Source organism: Lonchura striata, chromosome 21, assembly GCF_050655825.1.
Source record: "Lonchura striata isolate lonStrDom1 chromosome 21, ASM5065582v1, whole genome shotgun sequence".
In the NCBI taxonomy this organism is placed as follows: Eukaryota; Metazoa; Chordata; class Aves; order Passeriformes; family Estrildidae; genus Lonchura; species Lonchura striata.
The window spans coordinates 1,689,692-1,711,805 of NC_140723.1; the positions used below are offsets into that span (position 1 = coordinate 1,689,692).

At 51.2% G+C, this 22,114-nt stretch overlaps 1 protein-coding gene across 14 annotated transcripts in view; it reads right to left on the minus strand.

Moving 5' to 3' along the window:
- CASZ1 (castor zinc finger 1) overlaps window positions 1-22,114 on the minus strand; it is a 191,841-nt gene that overhangs the window by 31,445 nt on the left and 138,282 nt on the right. For all 14 annotated transcript variants that reach the window (XM_085558397.1, XM_085558394.1, XM_085558388.1 and 11 more), the window contains 2 exons: window positions 9,987-10,553; window positions 2,575-3,415 (listed from right to left, as the gene is read on the minus strand). In XM_085558397.1, coding sequence (XP_085414523.1) covers window positions 2,575-3,415; window positions 9,987-10,553 — 1,408 coding nt within the window. The remainder of the gene's footprint in view (window positions 1-2,574; window positions 3,416-9,986; window positions 10,554-22,114) is intronic.

The window sequence follows — 22,114 nt, forward strand, 5'->3', positions numbered from 1 at the left end:
AACACACAGGGTGAATACCACCCTTCCTGCATGTTCCTTGTTTGCAGGACTCAGAGCAGTGCTGGAGAAACTGAGAGATAACCACAAAAACCTGTTTCTACAGAAAATTGCCTATATAAAAAAGTGATGGCCACATGCAAATACCTCAGAGGCACCTGGCAGTGCTGCCCTTGTGTGCATGGAAGCTTTGCCCCTGGCTCAGCTGCAGGAGAGTCTCTCTGCCAGCCACGTTGTAAGCTATTGCCCATTTCCCTGTGGCCAGCAGCCCTTCTGCTCTGTGACCAGCACTGGAACAATGGCTCCAGCCCCTGGATGGGGCTTAAAATGCCTCTTTTGTTCACAGATACCCCAAAACTCTAACAGACAGATTATGTATTTTAATCAATGAGAAAACCACCCCAACTGTCACATAAGCCTGGATTATTTTACTTCGTTAGGAAGCAGACAAAAAGAACATCCTTAGTGAGTTCAGAAGAGGGAAAATGAGATGCAGGGCCTGACTGCAGCCTACCCAAGAGGTAGGGCCACCCCAGTGCACCTCCAGACAGGCTGCACACCACCTTGTGTGCTTTGCCTGTGCCCAACCTCCACTCCTCCTCCTTGCAGCTCTGCACCCTGGTTTAAACAAGGACACTTTCACACAGAGTTCACTCAAAGGTAGATGAGTTCAGGGCAGGTTAATGGCATTGGATCTAAGAGAGTTTAAACCCATGGCAAGGGTGCATGTGCAGATGTGTGAGAGTAAAGGGTAATTCCTGCCTGGTTATTGAACCCAGTGGGGACTGGGAATGGGAAGCCACGGCCCAGATACCACAGTCAGCACTTCCTTCTCCAGCACAGTTAATGGGCTGCTGTCTTTTATCATGGAAGCCTCTATCTAAGTGAGTAGCCTGAAGGAGAAGGGACCAGAGCCTCTTTCTGTACTGCAATGTGTGATCAGGACACAGGAAGTGCCAGGTTGAAGGCCATGGTCACCTCTACTCCAGCTGCAGCCCCATCATGATGCCTTGGCTGGGAAAGTCCTGTGGCCAGAGGAAGGCTCACCATGGTGCTGGCAAACCCACATCTGGCAAGAGGCAGAAAATGAGCAAGAGCAAGGAAAACAAACTGGGATCCCAGTGCAACAGCACAGCAGATAAAAGGCTTGCTCATTTTGCTTGTGCCTTTAGGCACAGCTCTAGGATGGCGACTGAGCCCCAGGCAGCTGAGTGTTCTCAAGACACTTCAGGCACAGAGTCTCAGACCAAGTCACCCCTCACACAGGGCACTGAGTCTACAGGAATATTTACATCACTGTGTTTTTAAGTAATAGGAGACCCTGCCTGTCATCTGTAGGACGTAGAGGTTCATCCTGAGCACCCTGAGCAGATGCAGATGTTAATAATCCTCTGTTCTTTCCCAGACGTCTTTACCACGGAGCTCCCCATATGTCTGCAGGCAGTTGATAAACAACCATTCCACATGGAAGAGAGGTATCATTACATGGCTCTGCCTTCCATGTGGGGAAACAGGGAAAATGGGTGATGAAGACTTTGCTGGGGCTGCAAAGAGCATTCAAGCAAGCTCAAGGCCTCCTACGTCCACATACCAAACACCAAACAGCCTTTTTCCTCATCAGAGGACCAAGCAGTAGGGTGTATGTGATGGCCCAAAGGGCAGGACAGAAGGCCCTGGACTTACTACAAATGATCCCATGGGATTCACAGCTCACAACAGCCCAGATTCACAGGGAGAAACAAGTAAACCCAAACCATTACAAGAAAGTAGAGAAGTCTCTCCCTTCCTCCCTGCTGCAGCCTGACATACATATGTATCTCTTCTACAGCTCCCATCTCTGGAAGGCACATTAAAAAGTAATCCAAGGTTTGGCAAGGCCTTCAGATACCTCCATTCAGTCAATGGCATCACTGCAGAAACTGCTGGCAACGTATTTGCAGGAGGTTATTAGTGGTAATTGGGCTAATGAGTTTGCCCAGTCTGAGGGGTAATTGAATCACCTCTATTTGTGTAAGCAAATTGAGAAGACACAGGCCTGGCCCCACAGAAGTAGGTACATGCCTAACTCCTATGGAAATTGATGGGAATTAGGCACCAAAATGTCTTCTGAGTTCTGGGACAAACAGAAAGCCCCACCTTGCTAACAGTAAAGTCAGCAGAGTCATGCCTTTGAGCTAAATGGAAACAAGAATCAGGTTCTGCTACAGACACATCCCATATGCCTAGGAAACCAGAGGGAGAAGAAAATAAAGTAGTTCTAACCTTGACTTTAAGAGTGCTGACAGCACCATGTTCCCTCCTCTTTCATTTTAACATATAAACTCAGGAACTACTGAATTCCAGATTCATAGCTATGACTGCTGATGGCAGCCTTAGTGCAGACCAGATAAACAGAGATGTAAGGTGTAAAAAAGGAGCAGATGCTTTGACAGAGAGCAAAGAGAACCATCCCATGAACAATGTGAACAATGCAGTGTTTAACAGGACAAGAACCTGGAACTGCCCACTGAACCACACACAGACTTATGGTATGATCCCCCACTCGTATTTAGATAAGAAAAGTGGGAGTACACTTACTTTACTGTAGAGACTGTTCCAGTTGTGATGGAGTCTGTCTTGGAGAAAGTTGATTTCAGGTACTCGGGAGTGTTGAATGGCAATGAGATGGACTGCTCTGGCCCGGCCACAGGAGTGCTGCTGGGGGTACTGGTGAGGGAGGCAGGGGCCAGGCTGGGGACTGGAGCTTTTACTGGAGTAAGCTTCTGAATGTTCCTCACATCATACTTGGAAGGCCGGCCTACCTTGCCTGTCTTGAAGGCGATGGCTCCTCCCATATCAGGGCTTCCTTCCCCAGGCTTGAAAAGGTGCAAGTACTTGACATTTTCTAGGTCATACTTGGAGGCCTTCTTGTAAGTGTTGCCATTTTGTGGCCTGATGCTCTCACCCGTCTTCAGCTTTTGAATGAAGAAGTCATACTTGGAGGCTCGTGACATCAGGCCCTGCATCTGGGAACTGCTGGGAGAGGGCAGGGGCAGGATAGTGGCTTTGGTCTCCGTCAGCATGGAGGCATCGGGACCTGGCACGCGAATGGGCTGTGCCAGCATTGAGGACGGCTCTTTACCCAGCTTGGAGCCCAACTCCTCAGGTTTTCCTAAGTGCACGGGCCACGAGAGCTGCTCTCCAGCTTTCAGCTTGCGGATGTACTCCTCGTACTTGGAGAAGCGGGCTCGTTTGCTCATGGCGTCTTCGCCGGGGAGAGAGGCGGCAGCCGCGGTGGCCTCTGAGGTAGCAGCGTTCAGCTTGTCGAAGCTGATCTTGCGGGCCAGCTCGTCCCGCATGTTCTGGTCGTCGTAGCCGAACATGCCCAGGAACTCGTTCATGGTGGTGGCGGCGTAATCCCGCAGTGATGAAGCTTCCCCTGCAGGGAAACAGCAGAGGAGAGTCACACAAGGCACTGATTTTTCTTTTTCTCCCATAGCAGCATGGTAGTGGTGGGGGGGGGGAGGAAGGGGAGAGGGGAACATGATCTACTGACGTTTGGCTCACTTGTTAGGTTTTATGACTCTTAAATTAATTTGTTTAAAAAAAAAAGTAATTAATACTGGGGTAAAATAAAAAGAGTTCATCAATGCCAGGAAAATCAATTTCCTAAATGTTCTAGCCGATGGCTTTTCAGTACATTAAACAAAGTTTCATAAATGTCTCTGCACTCTTGCCTTGGCCTAATATGAAGAAAAAGTAATTTTACTGGAAGTGAGACCAATGCCAATATGCCGAGGTCCGTACAGATCTGTCCTTGTATATATTTGTGTATGGAAGGAGGTGCACAGAGGATAGATGGCAGCATGTGTAAGGGGGAAAACCCATGTGATAATGCTGTGTGTGTTGGTGAAGAGCAAGCAGGGCTGAGAGCAGGCAGGACAGCATGGTGTGAAATGGATGGGGTGGAGCAGGAGGAGGGCAGAATAGAACAGTGCAGAGAGTACCTTTCCCTTTCCTTGTCTATTTTGTAAGGATTCACTCAGCTGCTCTCTTCCCTCTCAATCCCTGTAATTGAACAGCTACTACTTGCCATGTGGAAAAGGGCCACAGTCCAGTGAATGCAATGGAAACCTACAGGCAGCCTCTCAAGCAGCCAAGAACAGCTTCCAGCAACACCAGGAAAGGGGAAAGTCCACACAGGTGAAAAATAGGTAAGGAACAGCCTTCTCTCCATCAGGATTTAGACTGAGGAGAGAAAGCTGTTGTCCTGATGTGGGCTCCAGGGAGAAGGAGAAAGCCTTTGCTCTGGAGCATGGGTAGGGGAAGGGGCAGGAAGGGGTTAGTCTAACAGAGCCTGATTACAGGGAGGAAGAATGAGCAAAAGCTGTCCTTCCTTGGGTCTCTCCCTCCCTTCTTCCCTCCCCTACTCCCTCAGGCAGTTTCACAGCCCACCATGATGGGAAGAACACACATCTGGAGGTCACCCAATATCAGTGTAAAGGAGGAAATAAAGACTGCTCTGATGCGCCGGCTTGGCCTCGTTTAGGCTTCAGTCTGACACAGCGCTCCTCCTCCTCTCCCTCTTGCTTTCTCCTGCAGAGTAAAGATTTACTGTGTGCAGGAGTCCTTCAAACCTCCCTCATCATCTCTACTCAACACTTGCTCTGGCTCTAATGGGCAAGCACATTCCTTCCCAGGCAGCCAGCACAGGGGGGTACACTGGCAGCAGAAGGGAAGTTCTGGGCATGGGGTCTCACTCAAAACAAAGCAACACTGCTTTGAAACACAGTGAAAAAGGAAGGCACCAAGACACTGCCACAGAACAGGTCAGTAGATCCAAAAGATTCCTAAGGTGTGGGGACTCTGACAGCAGTGATGCCACTTGCACAGACAGGCACGTACACGAGAGCATTTCTGCGCATGCAAGAGCCTGTCAATGAGCACAGTCCAAGTTCAATAGCCATCAGCTCCCACAAATCAGTTTTCCCAGGACTCTATGGAGGAAAGACTGCCTGTGACGGGCACTAAATGGGCAAGACCATGAAGGTCACATTCCTGCTCCAGGATTGCCTGGAATAGCTGCTTTACTGCAGCACAAGTGCTGCTACACTGCTTCCCTGTGTACGTGGCTCTGGGGGAGGCAATGTGAAGAACACACCCAGAGCCTGCAAGGCGAGGGACAAAGACACACCTGCTGGCATCTGATTTAGCCCAAAATGACCTTCCAGTCCCAGGCACTTAAGCCTAGAATTCTGCACGGGATTTGGGATGCCTGACTCCAGAATAAACACCCTGTTAGTCACAGAATGGGTGGCAATGCTCCTGCAGTGTCAGGCTCAGGGCATAGCACAACCTCATGGGTTGGTATTGATCTTACAGGATGTAAAATGCAGAACCACTCCTCACTGGGTCCAGTAACGGGACTTGCCTGAAGGACACCTTTATCTTTCACACACAGCATATTAAAAATTTCATTCTGCTTTAAAGCAGTTCTCCTCTTCACCTCTTTTTTTTCTTTCCCCCACTTCCATTTCCGTGTAACCCTATGACCCAAGAAAAGAGAATGAACCCATAAAGTCCCTACTGGGTCTAACAATTTCCTGTTTCTGTTAAATCTGCTTTCCTTTCTTTTTGGACCTGTAAAACAACCCCCAGCTTCCCTAGTAATGCCCTGATTTCTAAGCACTGCACAGAAAAACTCTAGCCAGCCTGTGTCAAGCTGCAAGGGGAAAAAGAATATCTGAGGATTTGATACAAAACTAAACTATTAAATGTAATTTTTGCTAGCTTTAGCCATTGCCCTGAAAGCCAATGTGCCCCATCTTTAGTACCAAGTGGCAACACCTCAACTGGTGTAAACAGTCAGATGCAAAATCCATGCCTATGGGAAAGGACGGGGAAGTGGTCCAGAACTTCTTTTGAACTTTGTGAAGTTTGAGCTCAGCTTTCACTGTCATGGAATTCTACATTGAATTCTGCTTTACCTTTGCTCAGATTTGGTTCCAGATGATCACAACACCCTCCCTGATCAACAGCTTTGCTGGTGTTGCTCAGTCATTCCTCACCCACTTTTGAGACGAAGCTCTGCCACTGGGAACTGCAGCTCTACTCATCCAGCATGAGCCCAACCAGCCCAATACATCCCCTGAAGTTTGGACAAGCTGCATTTAATTGCTCAGGCACCTAAGATGAAGGACAGAGGCTCCTCCAATGGAGGCACCCTACAGAAGGGAGCTGGCTCACCAGAGGGATTGCATGAGACTCAGCCACCTCACTTCACATGCACTTTCAGACAGCGGTGAAGAGGTAATTGATATTACCTAACTGACAGAAAACCCTCCTCATCTCCACAAACAGACAAAAACGAAGCAGAACAACAGTTGGAAAGCACTCCCTGTGAGGAGTCCTGGAAGGCACAGGAAGCATTATCCCTGTGTTTTCCTCCCCCTTCCCTGCGCTGCGTTTTCCTCTCCTTTCCTGTGTGATAATAAAGGGCTCCCTCTCCCCTTGCCGCCGCTCTCCATTTGTGGGCATTGCCAAAGAGCAGAGATCTGTGTGTCTCAGAGCAGCTATCATATCACAAAGGATCCGAAGCTAGCAAAAAAGGCGCTAAAAATAGCCTGCAGCAGCACACTATATATGGAAGGAAAAGCAAAACAGCCCAAATGGAGCGCAAGGTCTGGATACTGGGGGATGGGACATCCCAGCCAGGGCTCTGTCCTTTACTCTGCTTGGGAAGGAAGATATGTAGACCTGGGGGACACAGGGTGATGAGCAAGGAACTGGCACTTGGCACGTATGCTCTCCTAAGTGGAGTCTCCCCAGGAAATTAGGAAGAGAAAACTCTCCTGGTTGAAAACAGGGCCAATGAATATTCCAAGAGACTTAGCCAAGAAGCTAAGAAAAGAAAGGCAGATCCAAAAGCTTGTACGGGGGAAGCTCCTACTCTGACTGCTTTAGCCCACTATGTAACAGACAAAGTGAAGAACATGTGTAGGAAAATCTGCCCGAGTATGTGTGCGTCAGTGAGCGATTGTGGAAAGGGATCTGTGTCAGAGACTGCACTGAGAAATCTTATTGCTATATATAAATGTGCACAGGGAAGCATGGGCCAGTCAGTGGACAAGAGAGAGTGCCTGAATGAATGAACAAACCTATCTGCACATCCAAATCAGCTTCTGACAGCCATCTCCTGACCGACACCAGCTCTGTGACTCCCGAGTGTGCTTTCCAGGTGGACCAGGGAGGAGGCAAACAGGGCAAGACTAAGCACTGACTCCTAAATCCTGCTTTTCCCAGGGGAGGCTGGAAGAGAAACTCCATCTTGTTTCAAAGCACAGGGCTTGAATAGCAGTGACCGAGTCCCTGTGCACACCCGGCCTTCCTGTCAGCCTGGAAGGACACAAAGGTGGCCAGGATTTGGCAGTGGACCACCAGAGGTGCTGGTGGAAGACATGGGCACTGGCTGGATCCCCAGAAAGTGGACAACGTGTGAACCTGGGAAGCAGGAACCCTCTCATCCCCATGGAATTAGGATCACTTTTCCCACTGACCAAGAAAGCCTGTTAGATGTAGGATTTTGTTTTGTGTTTGGCTCCTGCTTTTCACACAAGCTTCCAGTTGAGGCAAGTATGGGCTCAGTTTTGAACGCTGCTCAGCACTGTCAGTTCTGTACCCCCTATTCTCATGGGGAGCAAGTGGTGCTCAGAATCTTCAAATCAAGGTTTCTGTGATGACTCCCCCAAAGCCACTTTGACTGGGAGGCCAGAGCTGTATTCCTCTCCTTTCACCTGACTCCTGCGACCCCCCAACCCCTACCAAAAAATTCCTCATTTTTGACAGACAAAGTTCCAAATCTCACTGGAATAAGTTTAGATCACACTCACTAACGTCAGGTCTTGAGAGGACTCTGTGATGAACAGCTGAAAATTCATTTCCTGAACACTGACAGAAAGTAAAGGAAAATAACTTTGTCCTTTCCAAAGCAAGGGATGTTTCTTGTGCTTTCAGGAAAATGTTACAAATGACATTTATAACAAGGTTCTTCAAGCAGACGCTCAAGACACAGCAGCATGTCTGTTTGCAAGTCAAATCCCACGTGGTTCTATATGTAAACTGGATGCCTCATGTGCCATTACTTGCCTTAGACATAAATGAAGCTTCAGCTCCCCCCGCTCCCCCCCAAGTTACCCATTTTTGCATAATCCTTTGACAAAAGAGCCCTGCAAAGGTATTTGACTTAAATCTCTTCCCCCAGTGAGAAACCTCAGCTTCTGTTCATTTCCCCTAGTTTGGGAACATTTTTTTCTACATTTAAGTTCCCCTCCTTTTAGTTTTTATAGCAAGTAAAAGCTACAAATGGTGAGGTGGGGTGGAGTGGTGTGAATAAAAACAAACTAAACCAGAGTCCAGGCACAATCACCTTGTGTCTGGGAACGACAAGGGCTTTCCTATCAAAGGAAACTGAAGGTCACACTTTCCCTCATTGATCTTGCAATGTTTGTTAATTACTCTGTCACTGATGTGGCGAAGGATAATTAAACAGCTCTGTTTATATCTTATATGCATAATTATGTGCGCTGCCGCTGAACTCGTGAAGACTAGAGAATGTGCCTCTCCAGAAGGGGAACGGACAGACGGAGATGAGTTTCAGCTGCATTATTAACAGGAGGAGGAAAACATGCGCACACACAAAAGGAGGAAAGTTTGATGGATTCACAAAGTGCTGAGATCAGGGGAGGGGTGCGTGCAGGTGGAGCAGATTAGGGGAAGATCTTTCAATTACAGATCCAGCCCAGCTGAGTGACAATGGGGAGAGAATTTGATGCACCCAAAGCTTTTATCAAGGCTTAGCAGTCATACACCCCCTCAAATCAACCTAGGGAAAACTTGGGTATCAGAAAGGGAGCAAGAAAGTAATTTGAGGCTTTCCCCAACATCTCTTGTTGAACTCAGCTTTTGAATGAACCACAAAAATGAAGCAGAAGTAATCTGAAAATAGGAAACACACGGCCAGAGGAAGAACACAGGAGATGGTGGGGGAAACTGGCTTGGGAGCAGCATTTTCACCAGCTCGATCCCGAGCTCAGGGTGGGCAAAGCTCAAGGACTGAGCCCCTCGTGAGGGGAGGCAACACCATGACAGAGCATCGCCTCAGCCCCTGAAGCAGCAAGAAGGTGACACTCAGTGTGGGGTGGCTTTCTGGGGGCTCTCTGGGGACCATCCTAGCCTTGCCCTGGCTCAGTTTGGCCTCCCGCAGGCTCCCCCCGATCCGGTCCAGTCCCTGGAGGAACAAGGAACATGTTGGTGGCCATTCCTTTCAGAACCTTCATCCTGGCCACTGCTCCCATCCCATCCCATCCGGTCCTGCTGAGGTGTGGGGCAGCCCCGCCAGTGGGGCCAGGGCTGCCCATCTGTCCCCTGGGTCTGTCTGTCCCCCGGGTCCGTCTGTCCCCGGGGCCGCGCTCTCTCACCCGAGCCCCGCGGGTCAGGGCTCACCACCGGGCCTCAGGAGCTATGGAAGAGGCAGCCCTGCCAGAGCTCCCGGCCCTCTCCCAGCTCCGGCCTTCCACGGCCAGGAATTACTGGTCGAGGTGCCACGTGTGGCCATGAGCGTGGTCAGATAACCCAGCCACCCTGCGGGATCCACCTGGGATTTGTCACAAGACAATTCTCTGCATCTCTTTGCTTGCATGGGATACAAGACCAGGAGACCAACACCCATCCCAGCCACGGCCATCTGAGTGGTGGGAAGGAATCTGGAGGGTGAGATTTGCCCCACCCAGGGATTTGTGGCCTGGAAAGAACTATCCAGCCATGTCCACCCTCACACCACCCTTCTTGGGAATGGGGGGCTAAGCCAGAGGCAAACTCCTTATGGTCCCAAGAGCAAAAGGCTTCTGCAAGGGGATCAAGGCTCTCACCCTTCCCCTTGGCTGCCAAGTGCCAAAGAAAATACAGCTCTGAAGCTGCCCTGTGTCAGGAAATGGAGGGAAGAGAGCGCTTACCTGAGGTGGTTCCTGCCCCCAGCTTGGAGCCTGGTTCGCCACTGGAGGACCGGTAGGCATCGTCCTTTGCTGGCCCATCTGAATCCCTGTCATCCAAGAAGTTGCCATCCTGTGAGCCCCTCAGAGCGTCTGCCTCGTCCCCGTTGTCTTCCTCGTCACTGCAGCCCTTGGGCTGCACCATGTAAACCCCTTCAGGGGGCACCTCTGTGCTCTCGGTGCCCTTACATTCCTTGCCCTCTGCTCGCCCCAGCAAGGGCTCCTCATTGTACTCCCCGTTCACCCACTTCTCGATCACCTCCCTCCTTTTGTCCTCCTCGATCTTCTGCACGCAGCTGAGTCCATCTGAAAACTCTGTCCCCAGCTCTTTGGTCCCAGGCTGGGGCAGGTCCTTGTTGCCGCTCTCCTGCTGTGGCCCCTTGTCCGCACGTGCCTGCTCAGCTCCCCCGTGGTCGAAGATGACTTGGCGGCTCAGCTTGGCACAGATGGCATTCAGCTTCAGGCCGCCTTTGCGCTTGGCAGCCATTGCGGGTTTTCCTGAGGCTGCGTCAGTGCATATAGTTCTTTCAGCTGGGAAGAGAGAGGAGAAAGAGGCAAGGAAGGGCATTAGTGGGATCAGACAACTTGAACCCAAACAGCAAAAGGATGGTGCCAACCCAGTGGGCTTTCAGGCATGGCCAGTCTCATCCCTGGAAAGGTGGAGCTACTATGTGCTTCTTAAGCTCTGAGTGGAAGCCCAGCCAGAAGAGCACGGTGAGAAGCATCCTCTGAATCTGCTGGGACCAAAATATGCCACTGGCCACAAGAAAGAGGCACTTATTTGTGCTGGGACAGAACTGGGCTTTAAAGACCCCAAACATCTCAGGCAAGTGAGCGTGGCACCAACCTCTGCTCCTGGCTGAGGCAGGATATGAGTTTGTTAAAAGCACAGATTGCCCTCTCCTTCAGACTGCAGCACCATCTGCTTCAGGTCCCTATCCTGGATGTAGTGGGTGCCAAAATCACACCAGCCAGCAACTGCACCCAAGCATCTCTAGCAAGGACAACAGCTTCCCAAGCCTAACCCTATGGACAGTGTAGAATTCACCTAAAAGAGTTTGTGCATAGTCTCAGAGAAGAGAACCAGTACACACCTAAAAGAACCAGAATGGAGGACAGGAGCCCTGGCAAAGTGTGTGTGCTGGAGCACCACAACTAGACTGGTGTTCACAGCATTATGGAGAAAATCACTGTGGGCTGGTACTGGCTGATCAGGCCCCTTTGCCTGCTCACTCTTGCACACAGGAAATTCTGCTCTCATACTTCCCAGCACAATCAGCTAATTAGTGTGAGTTTGTTATTTTAATGTAGTTTATTCATATGTGACAGCTAGTAAAGGGAGGGGTGAGAGGAGGTGGGGGAAGAGAGGAAGAAGGTAAGGTCTTAACTTCAAGGTCACGGAGAGTCTTGAACTAAATGGTCTCTATCAGAGTCACTTGCATAATTATTGCACCAACAATTAACAAGGTTCAATCCCAAGTAAAAGCAAAATAATTATTCTAAAGCAGCTGCATTGTCTCATTTCTCTCTTTATTTCTGACACCTCTGAGAGATGCCCAGACTAAGCAGGGTTAAAGGATGGAAAGCTGCAATGGGAACACAGCCTGGCTCTTCCCCCAGAGCAGGGCTAAGGCAGACCCTGCCCTGCATTCCAGGGCTCAGGAAGACACTCAATAAAACATTTGCTGGTCACACATGCCACAAGAGTTACTGTGGGGATATGGCTGGAGGTGGAGGTCCCTCCAAAATGGGGTCTTGGATTTTACATTGTCCTGAAAGAGCGCCTAGTCACATGTAGAGTGAACAGAACATGTCTCCAGACCTCAAATGATGAGAATGGGTTCCTCTACTGCACAGGACTCCCTCGTGGCAGCTCAGCTCACACCTCCCTGTCACCAGCACAGAGGTGCTGCTCCACAGAAGCACAGGGAGATTAATCAGACCCCCTACAATGCACCCAGAAGCCACCGTGACAGCCCCTAATCCCCTAACATGACAGCCCAATACAAACAGACTGAAACTTTAGACCTGCTGTCCAACAGCCAGAGAGTGGCTGCTTAGCGTAAACTTCTGACAGCTTCAGACATGCTTCCCTGTCAAGGACCGCAAGAAAAATCACCCCCCGACAAATATATCAGCCCCTCACACAAAGGGAGGCAAAATGTACTCCTCCACTTTCCAAACGCACCCCCTGGCACTAACACCTACGTGCAGTCGTGCTTTCACAAAGGGAAGGCACACGATGCTCCCAAACACGTACCTCCCCACCTAGAAATTACAGCTGTTCAAAGAGCTGTGTGTATGCGCCGGCACACTCCGTAAACACAGTCCTACATGTACAGGTTAAGAAGTCCCATCTCCCCAAAATACATTCCTGTGTCTTCCCCCACACATTCTTTTTTTCACACATTCCCCAACACAAGGCTGCAGCCCTCGCACATACAGATGGGCACAGGCAGATGCCCATAAAGCTGCAAGTCTTTATTTGCTGGCATCTTCCAATTCATTCCCACTATTTAGGGCACAAAGTGAAGGCTGATCCTATGTCCAGCTGGTACCACAGCGGGAATCTCAGGAGGCTCCTGTGAGCTCCAAGTGGAGCCTGGCCAGGACACCCACGGCTCATGCCTGTGGGCTCAGGCCAAGGGCCAGGAGAGCCCCGTTGGCTGCAGGTGGCTGGGACGGAGCCTCCACGTGGAGCCTGCCCGAGGCCAGGGCACTGGGTCAGCATGGAATCACCTCCTCTCTCCCAAACACTGCCTGGTGATTCCCTGTCCATGCTCTCACGATAGGCAGCCCTACTTAACTGGTGAGATCAGCACAGCTCGCAGCTGGAGATAACTGGGAGGCAGACATTCGGCAGCCCAAATCCTCACTGCCCTACCCCTTTCTGCCAGGAAGGCAGATCCCATTATTCTGGTCTGGAGGTGAGCAGCCAAGTGTGTGCACCAGCTGGCAAATGAATATATAAATATTTATTCAAAGGAAAAGAGGAACAGACGTTCCTGAAGCTGCACTTGCCGCGTATGCAGCAATTCAGGGAGCCTGCAACTTGTCTTCCATTCCTGCTCTGCCTCCTTCCATCTCACACACCCTGGCTTTGCCCCTCTACCTCTCCAGCTTCTGCCCCCCAGCTCCTACCGTGCCCCTTGGCATCTTTCCTTTCCCTTCTTTTGTTTGGGATTTTTTCTCTTCAACATTTTGAGAATATTTTCCTAAAGTTTAAGCTAAAAATAAGGCAAGTTCTGAGAACATGCCACTTCTCTGATCTACAGAACTAACCCTCCCAGAGACCTTCTTGGAATGAGATTTGCTCTGAAATACCAAGGCTCTATATCTCACCTATTCCAATATAGGTGTAAATCAGAACTTCCAGCTTCTTCTGCCAACCTTGCAACCACCTCCCTCCAAGTCTGGACACATTTTATCTTTTCATTCCCTTACTTCCTTGTCTATGGAAAGAGAGGTACATTCCTGTTCCCTTCTTTTAGGCTGTCAAGTCCACAAACAGGAACAGAGAAATGCTGAACATGAGCCTCAGGTTGGAGGAGACCAGAGCACCTGTGTTTCATTCTCCTGGGCAGAGGGAGGGAAGCTGAGCTGCTGGATGAGGGATCCTTGTATCTGCCCAAGGTCGGGACTGCCAGATCCCAGAAGCCAGGCAGAGGCACTCTCCCCCCAGGCCGAGCTCCCCACCCCAAATCACTGTTTAAAGATTCCAGGCTAAGTAAACATCCCCCTTCATTTTCTTCTTCTAAATAGAAATGTTTTGATTTCACATCAATCTAAGGAAGCCATTTATAACGTGATCCTGTCACACAGACTTTTCATCTCTGCCCAGGACAAACTCTCCCACAAGCTCTATTTACACTGTGCACTTCCTCTGAAAACAATGCCACCGGGAGTTTACTCCTCTTTCCCCCTCTCCACACCCTTCGAGGAGACACAGGCTCTTCCCCCCCTCTGTACCCATCGCCGTGGCATCTTCATGGCAATCCTGGCTTTGGAGGAAAGGTAGATCTTGCTACAGCCAGGGCTGGTGGACACTGCTCACCTCACCATTCCGCTGCCCTGCCAGCCCAGGCTGCTGCCCCTGCTTCTCCCGCTGCCCGGGGAGCCCGTGTGCTGCCAGCACCTCACATGTAGAGCCCGGCTCTCCCTCCATGCAGCCCTGCAGCAGCACCAGCTCAGCAGCAGCTCCACGGCGCGGTGCTGCACGGCTGGGCACGGCTGAGCGAGGGAGCAAAGGGGCCGCGGGCACACACGGCCTGCAGGAACAAAAGGACCACGGGCCATGCCAGCTAAGGGGCAAACTGCTGCACAGATAATGCGGCTTCGCAGGGAGAGGAGGAGAGAGCCCAGGCCTGGCTTTAGCACGGGGTTAATGAAAACACACCCTGGCAGAGGGGAGGAAGGCTCCCAGCTGGAAAAAGGGCGCATGGGAGCTGGATGAACCAGCTGGCATGGGTGGAGGCTAACAGCAGGAGCTGATGCTGCGGGAAGAGGCAGGGTGCAGGGCAGAGCCCTGCCCCTGGGGCAGGAGGGCCTGTTCTGGGGGGAGAGGGTGCTGGCTGGGGAGGGACAGCCTTGTCACTTCAGAAGGCCGGGTACGTCGAACAGATGGAGCTTTCATATTCCTATTGAAGAGTTTTAAGCCCAGCTGAGCAGCTCCGTTCAGGAGGGAGGTCCCACTGCCAGCTTTCCAGGAGCTGCAAGCTCTCATTCGATTAATTATTAACAGCATTATTTGGGGCGGGGAGGGGGAAGAAAGGAGGGCTGACATGCATGCACAGTCCTTTTCTTTTTTAACCACTGTGCTGCAAACTTGACTGGAGAGACTCCAGTCTGCCCAGTAGTCCCAAACAGGGAGGACAGCATGGCTGGCTGGGGTGGGAGGTGAGGATGCTGCACACTGGAGCCTCTTCACACTTGAGCGGCAGTCCCTAAAATGGAGCCAAACCTTCCCAGGAGAAGGCCAGTGGAGCATTGGGAACATACTTCTCAGGAGCAGTGCCCTGGCACTGCCCAGCCACATGCTGGGAGGAGACAGGGAAGACAGCCAAATGCTCAGCCCCTACCAGAAAACATTTTCCCTCCAGCATGAAGACCTGTGTATTATCCCAGGCAGGGCCAGGGCAAAGGCAGAACATCCCAGGCATGGCCCACAATGTCTGAGAGTGGATTTAGTGCGTATTCTCCCCTCTTCAGTTTATCAATAAAACATTTTATTGCTTTTAGCCCAGGAAATGACCTTGGATTAGTGGATGCTGTCTGTTCTGGCTGACCTTGGGGAGTTCACAAAGGCTCTTTAACAACGTCCTCTGCCCTGGAAGCATGGATCCTGCCTCTGCGTGTCTGCAAGGAGCTGGGGAAAGCCCTCGGTGCGAGAGTCAGGCGTGACAGGCTCCAGTTCAGCACTGGGCAGGCAGGAGAAGGAGAATCAAAGACGTGGGAGGAGAAACCAAGTGAGCAGCCAGGGTGTCCTTACCCAGGAGCTGCCAGCTTCACTCCCTGCTTTCCCACAGCCAGGAGGGCTCTCCCCACACACCCCATCTATGAACTGGGGAGGAAAGGCTGGGGACTCTGCTCTGGTCCTCACAGCCAGTGCCTGCCCGAGCACATCTGCCTGCAGTCCTCACTGCCTGACTTTCTCCTGCCCACCACACTGGCATTTCCAGGCCCACAAGGGTCTACTTTTCTCCCTATTTGCAGCTCCCGGAGAGCTGAACCCTGGTTCAGCCCTGGCCCAAAGGGGCAGAGAGCAGCACCGATTCCCTTCAGCAAGTCCATCTGCTTCCCTTTGCTCGTACTCAGCTGCAGAGTTCAGCTGTGACTTCCTGGTGACAGTGCCAGGCAGGCACTGGGCAGGGAGTGACAGGACGCCCAGAGCAGGGGAAGCCATGGGCTCCAGAGATCCTGCTGCCCTGCACTGGGGCTGCACAGTTGGGCTGCTCCTGTTTCTCACCTGGCCATCTGCCTGCTCCTGTGCTGCTGATGGGGCTTCTCTGGGAGAAGAGCTCACGAACACAGGCAGCCTCTCATTTACCCAAACAGAAAACAGCCACAGCATCTCTGAGCAGCGTGTGTTTTCTGTGCAGGAGTGTAACTCTGAAAGGAGGGAATGGGACAGGAGAAACCAGAAGGAATATTCCTCCTCAGGGGAACAAACACTACAAGTGAAGAGTGGTGAGTGCTGAGTGTAAGTCAGGGCCAGGTCCCTGCATGGCACAGGGCACAAACAGCCCACCCCCTTAGGCCACCCCCTCACTGCCCCCTCCCAATCAACATAAAGCCTCCCTTTTTGGCAGCATCCTCTCCCTGCATCCCCTTGTACTGGCAGAAGATCCCCATCCTCTCCTGCAAACATCTCAGCCCTCCCAGTGCTGCCCACAGAGAGAACCCCTCCTGGCATGGCAGCCAGGCAGGCAGGACCCCCTCCCCAGTGCCTGCCCCAGCCCCCAGGTGCGTCTCCTCCAGTCGCATCCTCCTGAAGAGCAAGCCCTAAAGTGTTAACGGCGATTGGTGAAATGGCACAGCAGATTGCTACAATAAATAATTTACTGATATTTATAAATATTCAAATCAGCAAGCTTCAGAAATTGAAAGGGGGGGACTCAGTTGATGGGGAGGAGGGATGTTTAGGGAGGGGAGGGGGGTCTGACATTAATTCCCAAGCTCTCCAAATTCACTCGAGAACTGTTTCTCATTTCAAACAAATATTAAATCTTTCGGTGTCAAGCCTCCCAAAATAAAATATCAAAGAAAAAGTCTCCACCCCCTTGGTGGCCGGTGCCTTGTCTGCCACAACTCTGGGTGCCCTGGGTGGCCCTGTCCTCTCGAACAGCCACTTACTGGGGGATGGTGGCAGCCTGCACTGGCCAGGGGCAGGCTCTGGCAGGAGCTCACACACCCCCACCTGTAATGCAGCCCACCACAGCACCAACCACCACCCGAGACAGGAATCCCCATTATTATTATCTACAAGCCCTTGTCTTCATCTTCCAGGAGGTGTTCTAAATCCCACTGGGAAGAAAGGGCTTCAAGCTGGTGCAATGAAGATGGAATCAGGACTCTCGGCTCCACTTAGGAACAGGACTTTGTGACAGAAACAGAACAGGAGGCCAGGCCTTCACTCCTTGCCTCTGGAACAGAATTTGGTTTTGGTGATTCAAGCTGGGGATTAAGAGCCAGAAGTGCTGGCTTCCAGCCTGGTTTCCAACCACAGTGTAGCCGTCAGTCTCCCCAGCTTTCTTGCCTTAAGTTTCCCCACGCAGGGGAGGGGAGTGAGGACAATTACCCAGCAGTGAGCCTTACCCCGTGCTCTGGGGTCTCTGTATCAGCACTCTGTGTCACTGTGCTGGATTGTTACAGAGACTTTTCCACCTCTGAGCATCCTCTGACCCCTCAGATGGCCAAGGGAGATGATCCCATGTTTTCTCCTGGACCACCCCATTGGTAACACAAGGCTCCAGCATGGGGTGAACTTCCCCCAGATGAGTAATGGCTTTTCTAATGCACGGGCAGGCTGTCAACTTCCCTACTCCCAGTGTTTTATGGGTTTAACTGAACGGCTCTGAACTCCCTAGTAAGAAATAAAGTTATCCCTCAGCGTCCCTTCTAAACATTTCACTCAGTGCAAACGGTGTTTAAGAAAAATGAGGACATATTTCTTCTTAAGGATGCAGTATCCCCCTTCAGAGGCCTAATTTATGCCATATATCACTGGCCAGGGAGAGAACGGCAGTGCAGACCTCACACTAGGAGTGAGCTGGCCCCAGCACAGCCGCTCCTGCTGCAATGGTGCAATGGGCTGCAACTCAAAAAGTCCTCCAGAGCCTGCAGAATCCCTGCTGAAGAGCCGAGCTGGCTGGCAGGCAGCAGAGCAGGATGGACACCTTCAAATGTGCTGCCTCCTTAGCTGCTGCCACAAGCACCTCCTCACCTGCCCAGCCCCTGTCCCCTCGGAGCTGAACGGGGACAAACCCCCTGGCCCCCCTGCCTCATCCCCTGGCTCCTCTGACACTCCTCGCTCACCCACCGCTGAGCTGCTCCTCCAGCTCCTCACAGGCATTTGGCACAGCTGCTGGGGAAAGTGGTTCCACTTGGAGCAAGGACAGGGCTAATCCTTCCTCCCAGCTCTTTAGTAACGCACGCCTGAACCTTTTCCTAGGCAGATCTCAAAAATGACTCTAAATGTGCTTTGATCTTGTCTACCCCCAGCTTCCTCACTGAGAGAGCCACGCAGGGTCTGCTTCTCACCAGTGCCAAGGCAAAGCTCCTCATCTCTGCCCTTGCCTTTGCCTTGCTCTGCACTCATGTGCCCTGGAACCTCCAAAGGACAAGAAAAGAATGCTTTTCTGCATACAAGTAACCCAGGAAGCTTCTACAGTTAACAAAAGGAGCCAAGTGTAAAGAAGAGGGGAAAAAAGGAATTCTGATTTTGCTCCCTGCTCTGCTACTGCTCCTTCTCTTTGGGAAAAGGTCATCATGCAGGGTCCCCTTCTGCCCTGGCTCCCTTTATGGATCACCCATTGGGAAAGGATTTCTTGCCCAGCTTAGTGGGCCCAGTGCCTTTGCAATTTTAGGTACTACTGCAAATCAAGTAACAGCAGAGGAAAAGCACTGATAGAAGACAGATTGAAGATCAAAAGTCCCTTGTGTCCTGAAGCAAACTTCCTAGTCCATTTGTCAATGCAGGATCTTTGATAAGACATTTCAGCAGTTTCCTTCCTATGAAAACCTGCTCTCAGTGCTGCAACCCAATGCAGTGAGCAGGGTCCTGGGAGCCTTCTGTCCTCACCATCTTTCTTTCAGATCACATAAAGCCAAGAGGATCAGCTTTTCTGATCTAGTTTCTCTTCCTTGTCTTATTTATTTGTTATTAATTTTTTAGTCCGGTTAAAAGGTTTACTATCCAGAGCAGCATAAGTAGCCTCACTCAGCCTAAGTAACTCTATAAATCAAGCAGAACTGCTAACATTTACATCACAATCCTGCCATCAATCTCCCCACAGGTTGTGAAGAAAACCAAGGGGAAAGAGACATGAAAGGGAGAGTGAAGAGTAATAGCTCATCACCCTCAGGTCCCTGCAGGCTCCCGGTGGCCCTTAGGAAACTCCCTGTGAAGCCAGACACGTTGTCAGGGCGACTAAAGGCAAACACAGTGCCTAACTTCACCTCCCCATCGCCCAGAAGCACGGAGCGCTCTGAGCGCTCGCCAGGAGGACACAGTGGATGCGGAGAGGGAGGGAAGGGCTGGGGGAAGCAGAGGGCTGGGAAAGCCTCTGGAGCAAAGCCTGCTACCTCACGTGGGAGCCAGCTCCCAAGGAATGCAGACGAGGCCAAGGCATGAGCCCCCTGGAACACTGCATGGAGCCCACTCTGAAGACTGAAGCAGTCAAGGCAAGGGGTGCAGGGAAACACGGAGGTGTGATCAAGAGGACACCAGACTTGGCAGCAAATACCTGACACTGGGGAAACAAAAAGGACCAGGGAGAGACAACAGATCTCTTAAACTACAGATTCAGAAGGGAATTGCTCGAAGTTTCATCAGTTCCTCTTGGTGACTGTCTTAAATGAGTGGTTTTACAGAGAACCCGAAACCACCATGACCCAAGTCAGGGCATAGGAGCTCCCTGGTGTCAGGCTGGGCTCATCCCTAACCAAGGGCAGGGGTTAAGTGAGACAGCTCCTAAAATAGGGTCCCTCTGACCCTTTGGTAGTTGGTCGGCAGTTTAAGAGCAATTTGCAATCCCTTTCAGCACTATTAAGCTCAGACCCAACAAAGAATGCAGACTGCTAATTAACTGCAGTGGGAAGTCGGGAGCTAAATAGGAGTTGGGAGCCTGAGTGCTTGTTGCACCACTAAGAAATGCAGGGCCAGAGAAAGTTCATTATTGTGGTCTTTCAAGGTCCTGCAAAGTAAATCAGTGTGTCAGCCCGCAGGAGGTGAGTGAAACCTCAGCAAGGGCTGCATACAAAGAGCAAACCAGAGCATTTCAGCCTTCCAGCTCCTGTTATGTCCTCTCCACAGCCCCTGGCTGCTGCCTAAGCTGTATGTGAGTGGGTAACTGCTCTGGGCTGGCTGTACAAAGGGGGCACTCAGTGCCCTGAGAGGTTTCTGATCCCCAAGCGGGGATGAACTCTTTTGTGAATCCAGAGCAGGTACCCATTACACACTGTACTGGGAGCTCAAGGGCTCTTTGAATCCCTGAAGATGTCTGTGACCTGCAAATATTGTGCAGTGTAGTTAGGAAGAATGATCAGGCCAGAGGAGAAAGAGCTCTGGTGTGAAAGCAGTGGGTCATGCCTGAGTTGTTAACTCAGCAGTCCTGTCAGAGCAGCACGGGAGAGCAACCCCACGGCCGGGCCATGTGGGCACTCACCCTGTGCTTCCCAGTGCTCACACCACTCTAATTCCATGTCTTGCTTTTTGTTGCTCTTCCTTCTGGTCATTAGGGCTCATCTCCTTATCTCCTATGTCCTTGTGAGCCCATCCATGTGCCAGTGCTATCAGTGACTGCAAACACCCCTCCACGGCAAGGCACACGTGTATAGAAACGTGGCTGTGCAGACACACTACCACATGCAGAGGCACACATGACCCTGCACACAAACACACACAACTGCATGCACATGCTAACGCACACCAGCCTGCGTAGCTGTGACTGCACAGGTGCCACATCTGCACGTACATACATGTACATGCAGGCACAGCACCTGCACCTGGCCCCGCACACGCAGCCAGCACCCCACAGAGCCCACGGCAGCCACATGTGAGGCACCAGGGCAGCCGCTGGCGTGAGCAGAGCACCGCGTGCACTCACACCACGCACACGCTCCGCGCAGCCCGCACGCCAGATGCAGTTTGTTCTGCAGCTCGCAGTGAGAAGACGGTGGACTCCCAGCTGGACCTGCAGCCAGACTCGCAGCAGGGACAGGAACACTCCCCATCCCACCAAAGAGCCCCTCTGTACCCCCAGCCCATCTGCACCTCACGCCTTAAGGCAAACAGAGCACCGGGGAACGTCTCACTGGAGCTGACGTCCCGGCAGAGTGTGTGTGCCGGGCAGGGGATCTCTCCCTCTCCCTCTCTCTCTTCCACTTGCATCTTTTCATGAACTCTATTTCTCTTTCCTTTCTGAAAACAACTGAGCTGTAAATACTGTTTAACCTTCTTCCCCCCTTCCCCCTCCTCTCCGCACTATAAAAACACAAATATGCCATAACTCAGCTGGCTCAGCCGCCGCGCCTCCAACATGCCCTGCTCCAGGCCTCTCAGGAAGGTCATAACAAACGACTTTCCGATTCAGTGCTCCTGAAATAATTTTGTGTATTAAAACCTGAATCTGCACTTTCTGGACCGAAAGCCTCTCTTAATTATGGCAAGCGTCCTTGGGATGGACAGTGATCCTTCACTACAGCACTGCTAACCAACCGGAGAGGCAGTGGCTCTGCTCCCCACCGCCACCTCCTCCCGCTGCCCCCTCCCACCACCACCCAACCCACAGCCCCCCTTGCTCCCTCGCCCCCCCGCCTTCCCTTTGCCCAATCTGTTTTCAAAGTGTGTCTGTCCTTTATTAAATTGTTTTCTTTTCCACATTATCAGTTGCCATGGAGACCTCATCTCTCGGATTATTTGAATTTCATTATATCTATTGATTTGGGAGCATTTCATCTTTTTTATTGTTTTTCTGTCAATTTTCAAAACGAATAACCATCTAATTTGCGTCAGTGCTGATTATGTTTGTCCCTCAATAGAGGTCGGCAGCTGCGTCGGGGAAACAAATCAATGGGAAACCATCATAAACCTCCCCAGTACAATCTCCAGGATATGTGGGTGACATTCCACGCCTGCGAGAAACACTCATCATATCCAAACTTCTTTCTTTCTTTTCTTTTTTCTTCTCCCCTTCTTTTTTTTTTCCTTTTCCCCCTCACAGAAAGCTCTGCTGGTCAGTGGCAGGTACCGTTTAAAATCGTATTTCTTTTACTCACAGACATGTACAATTTTGGGCAGATCACATTTTCAGACAGGGAGGGGACAAGGGTAAGAGAAGTGCGAAGGAATATTTTCTTTTTGTAGGAAAGAA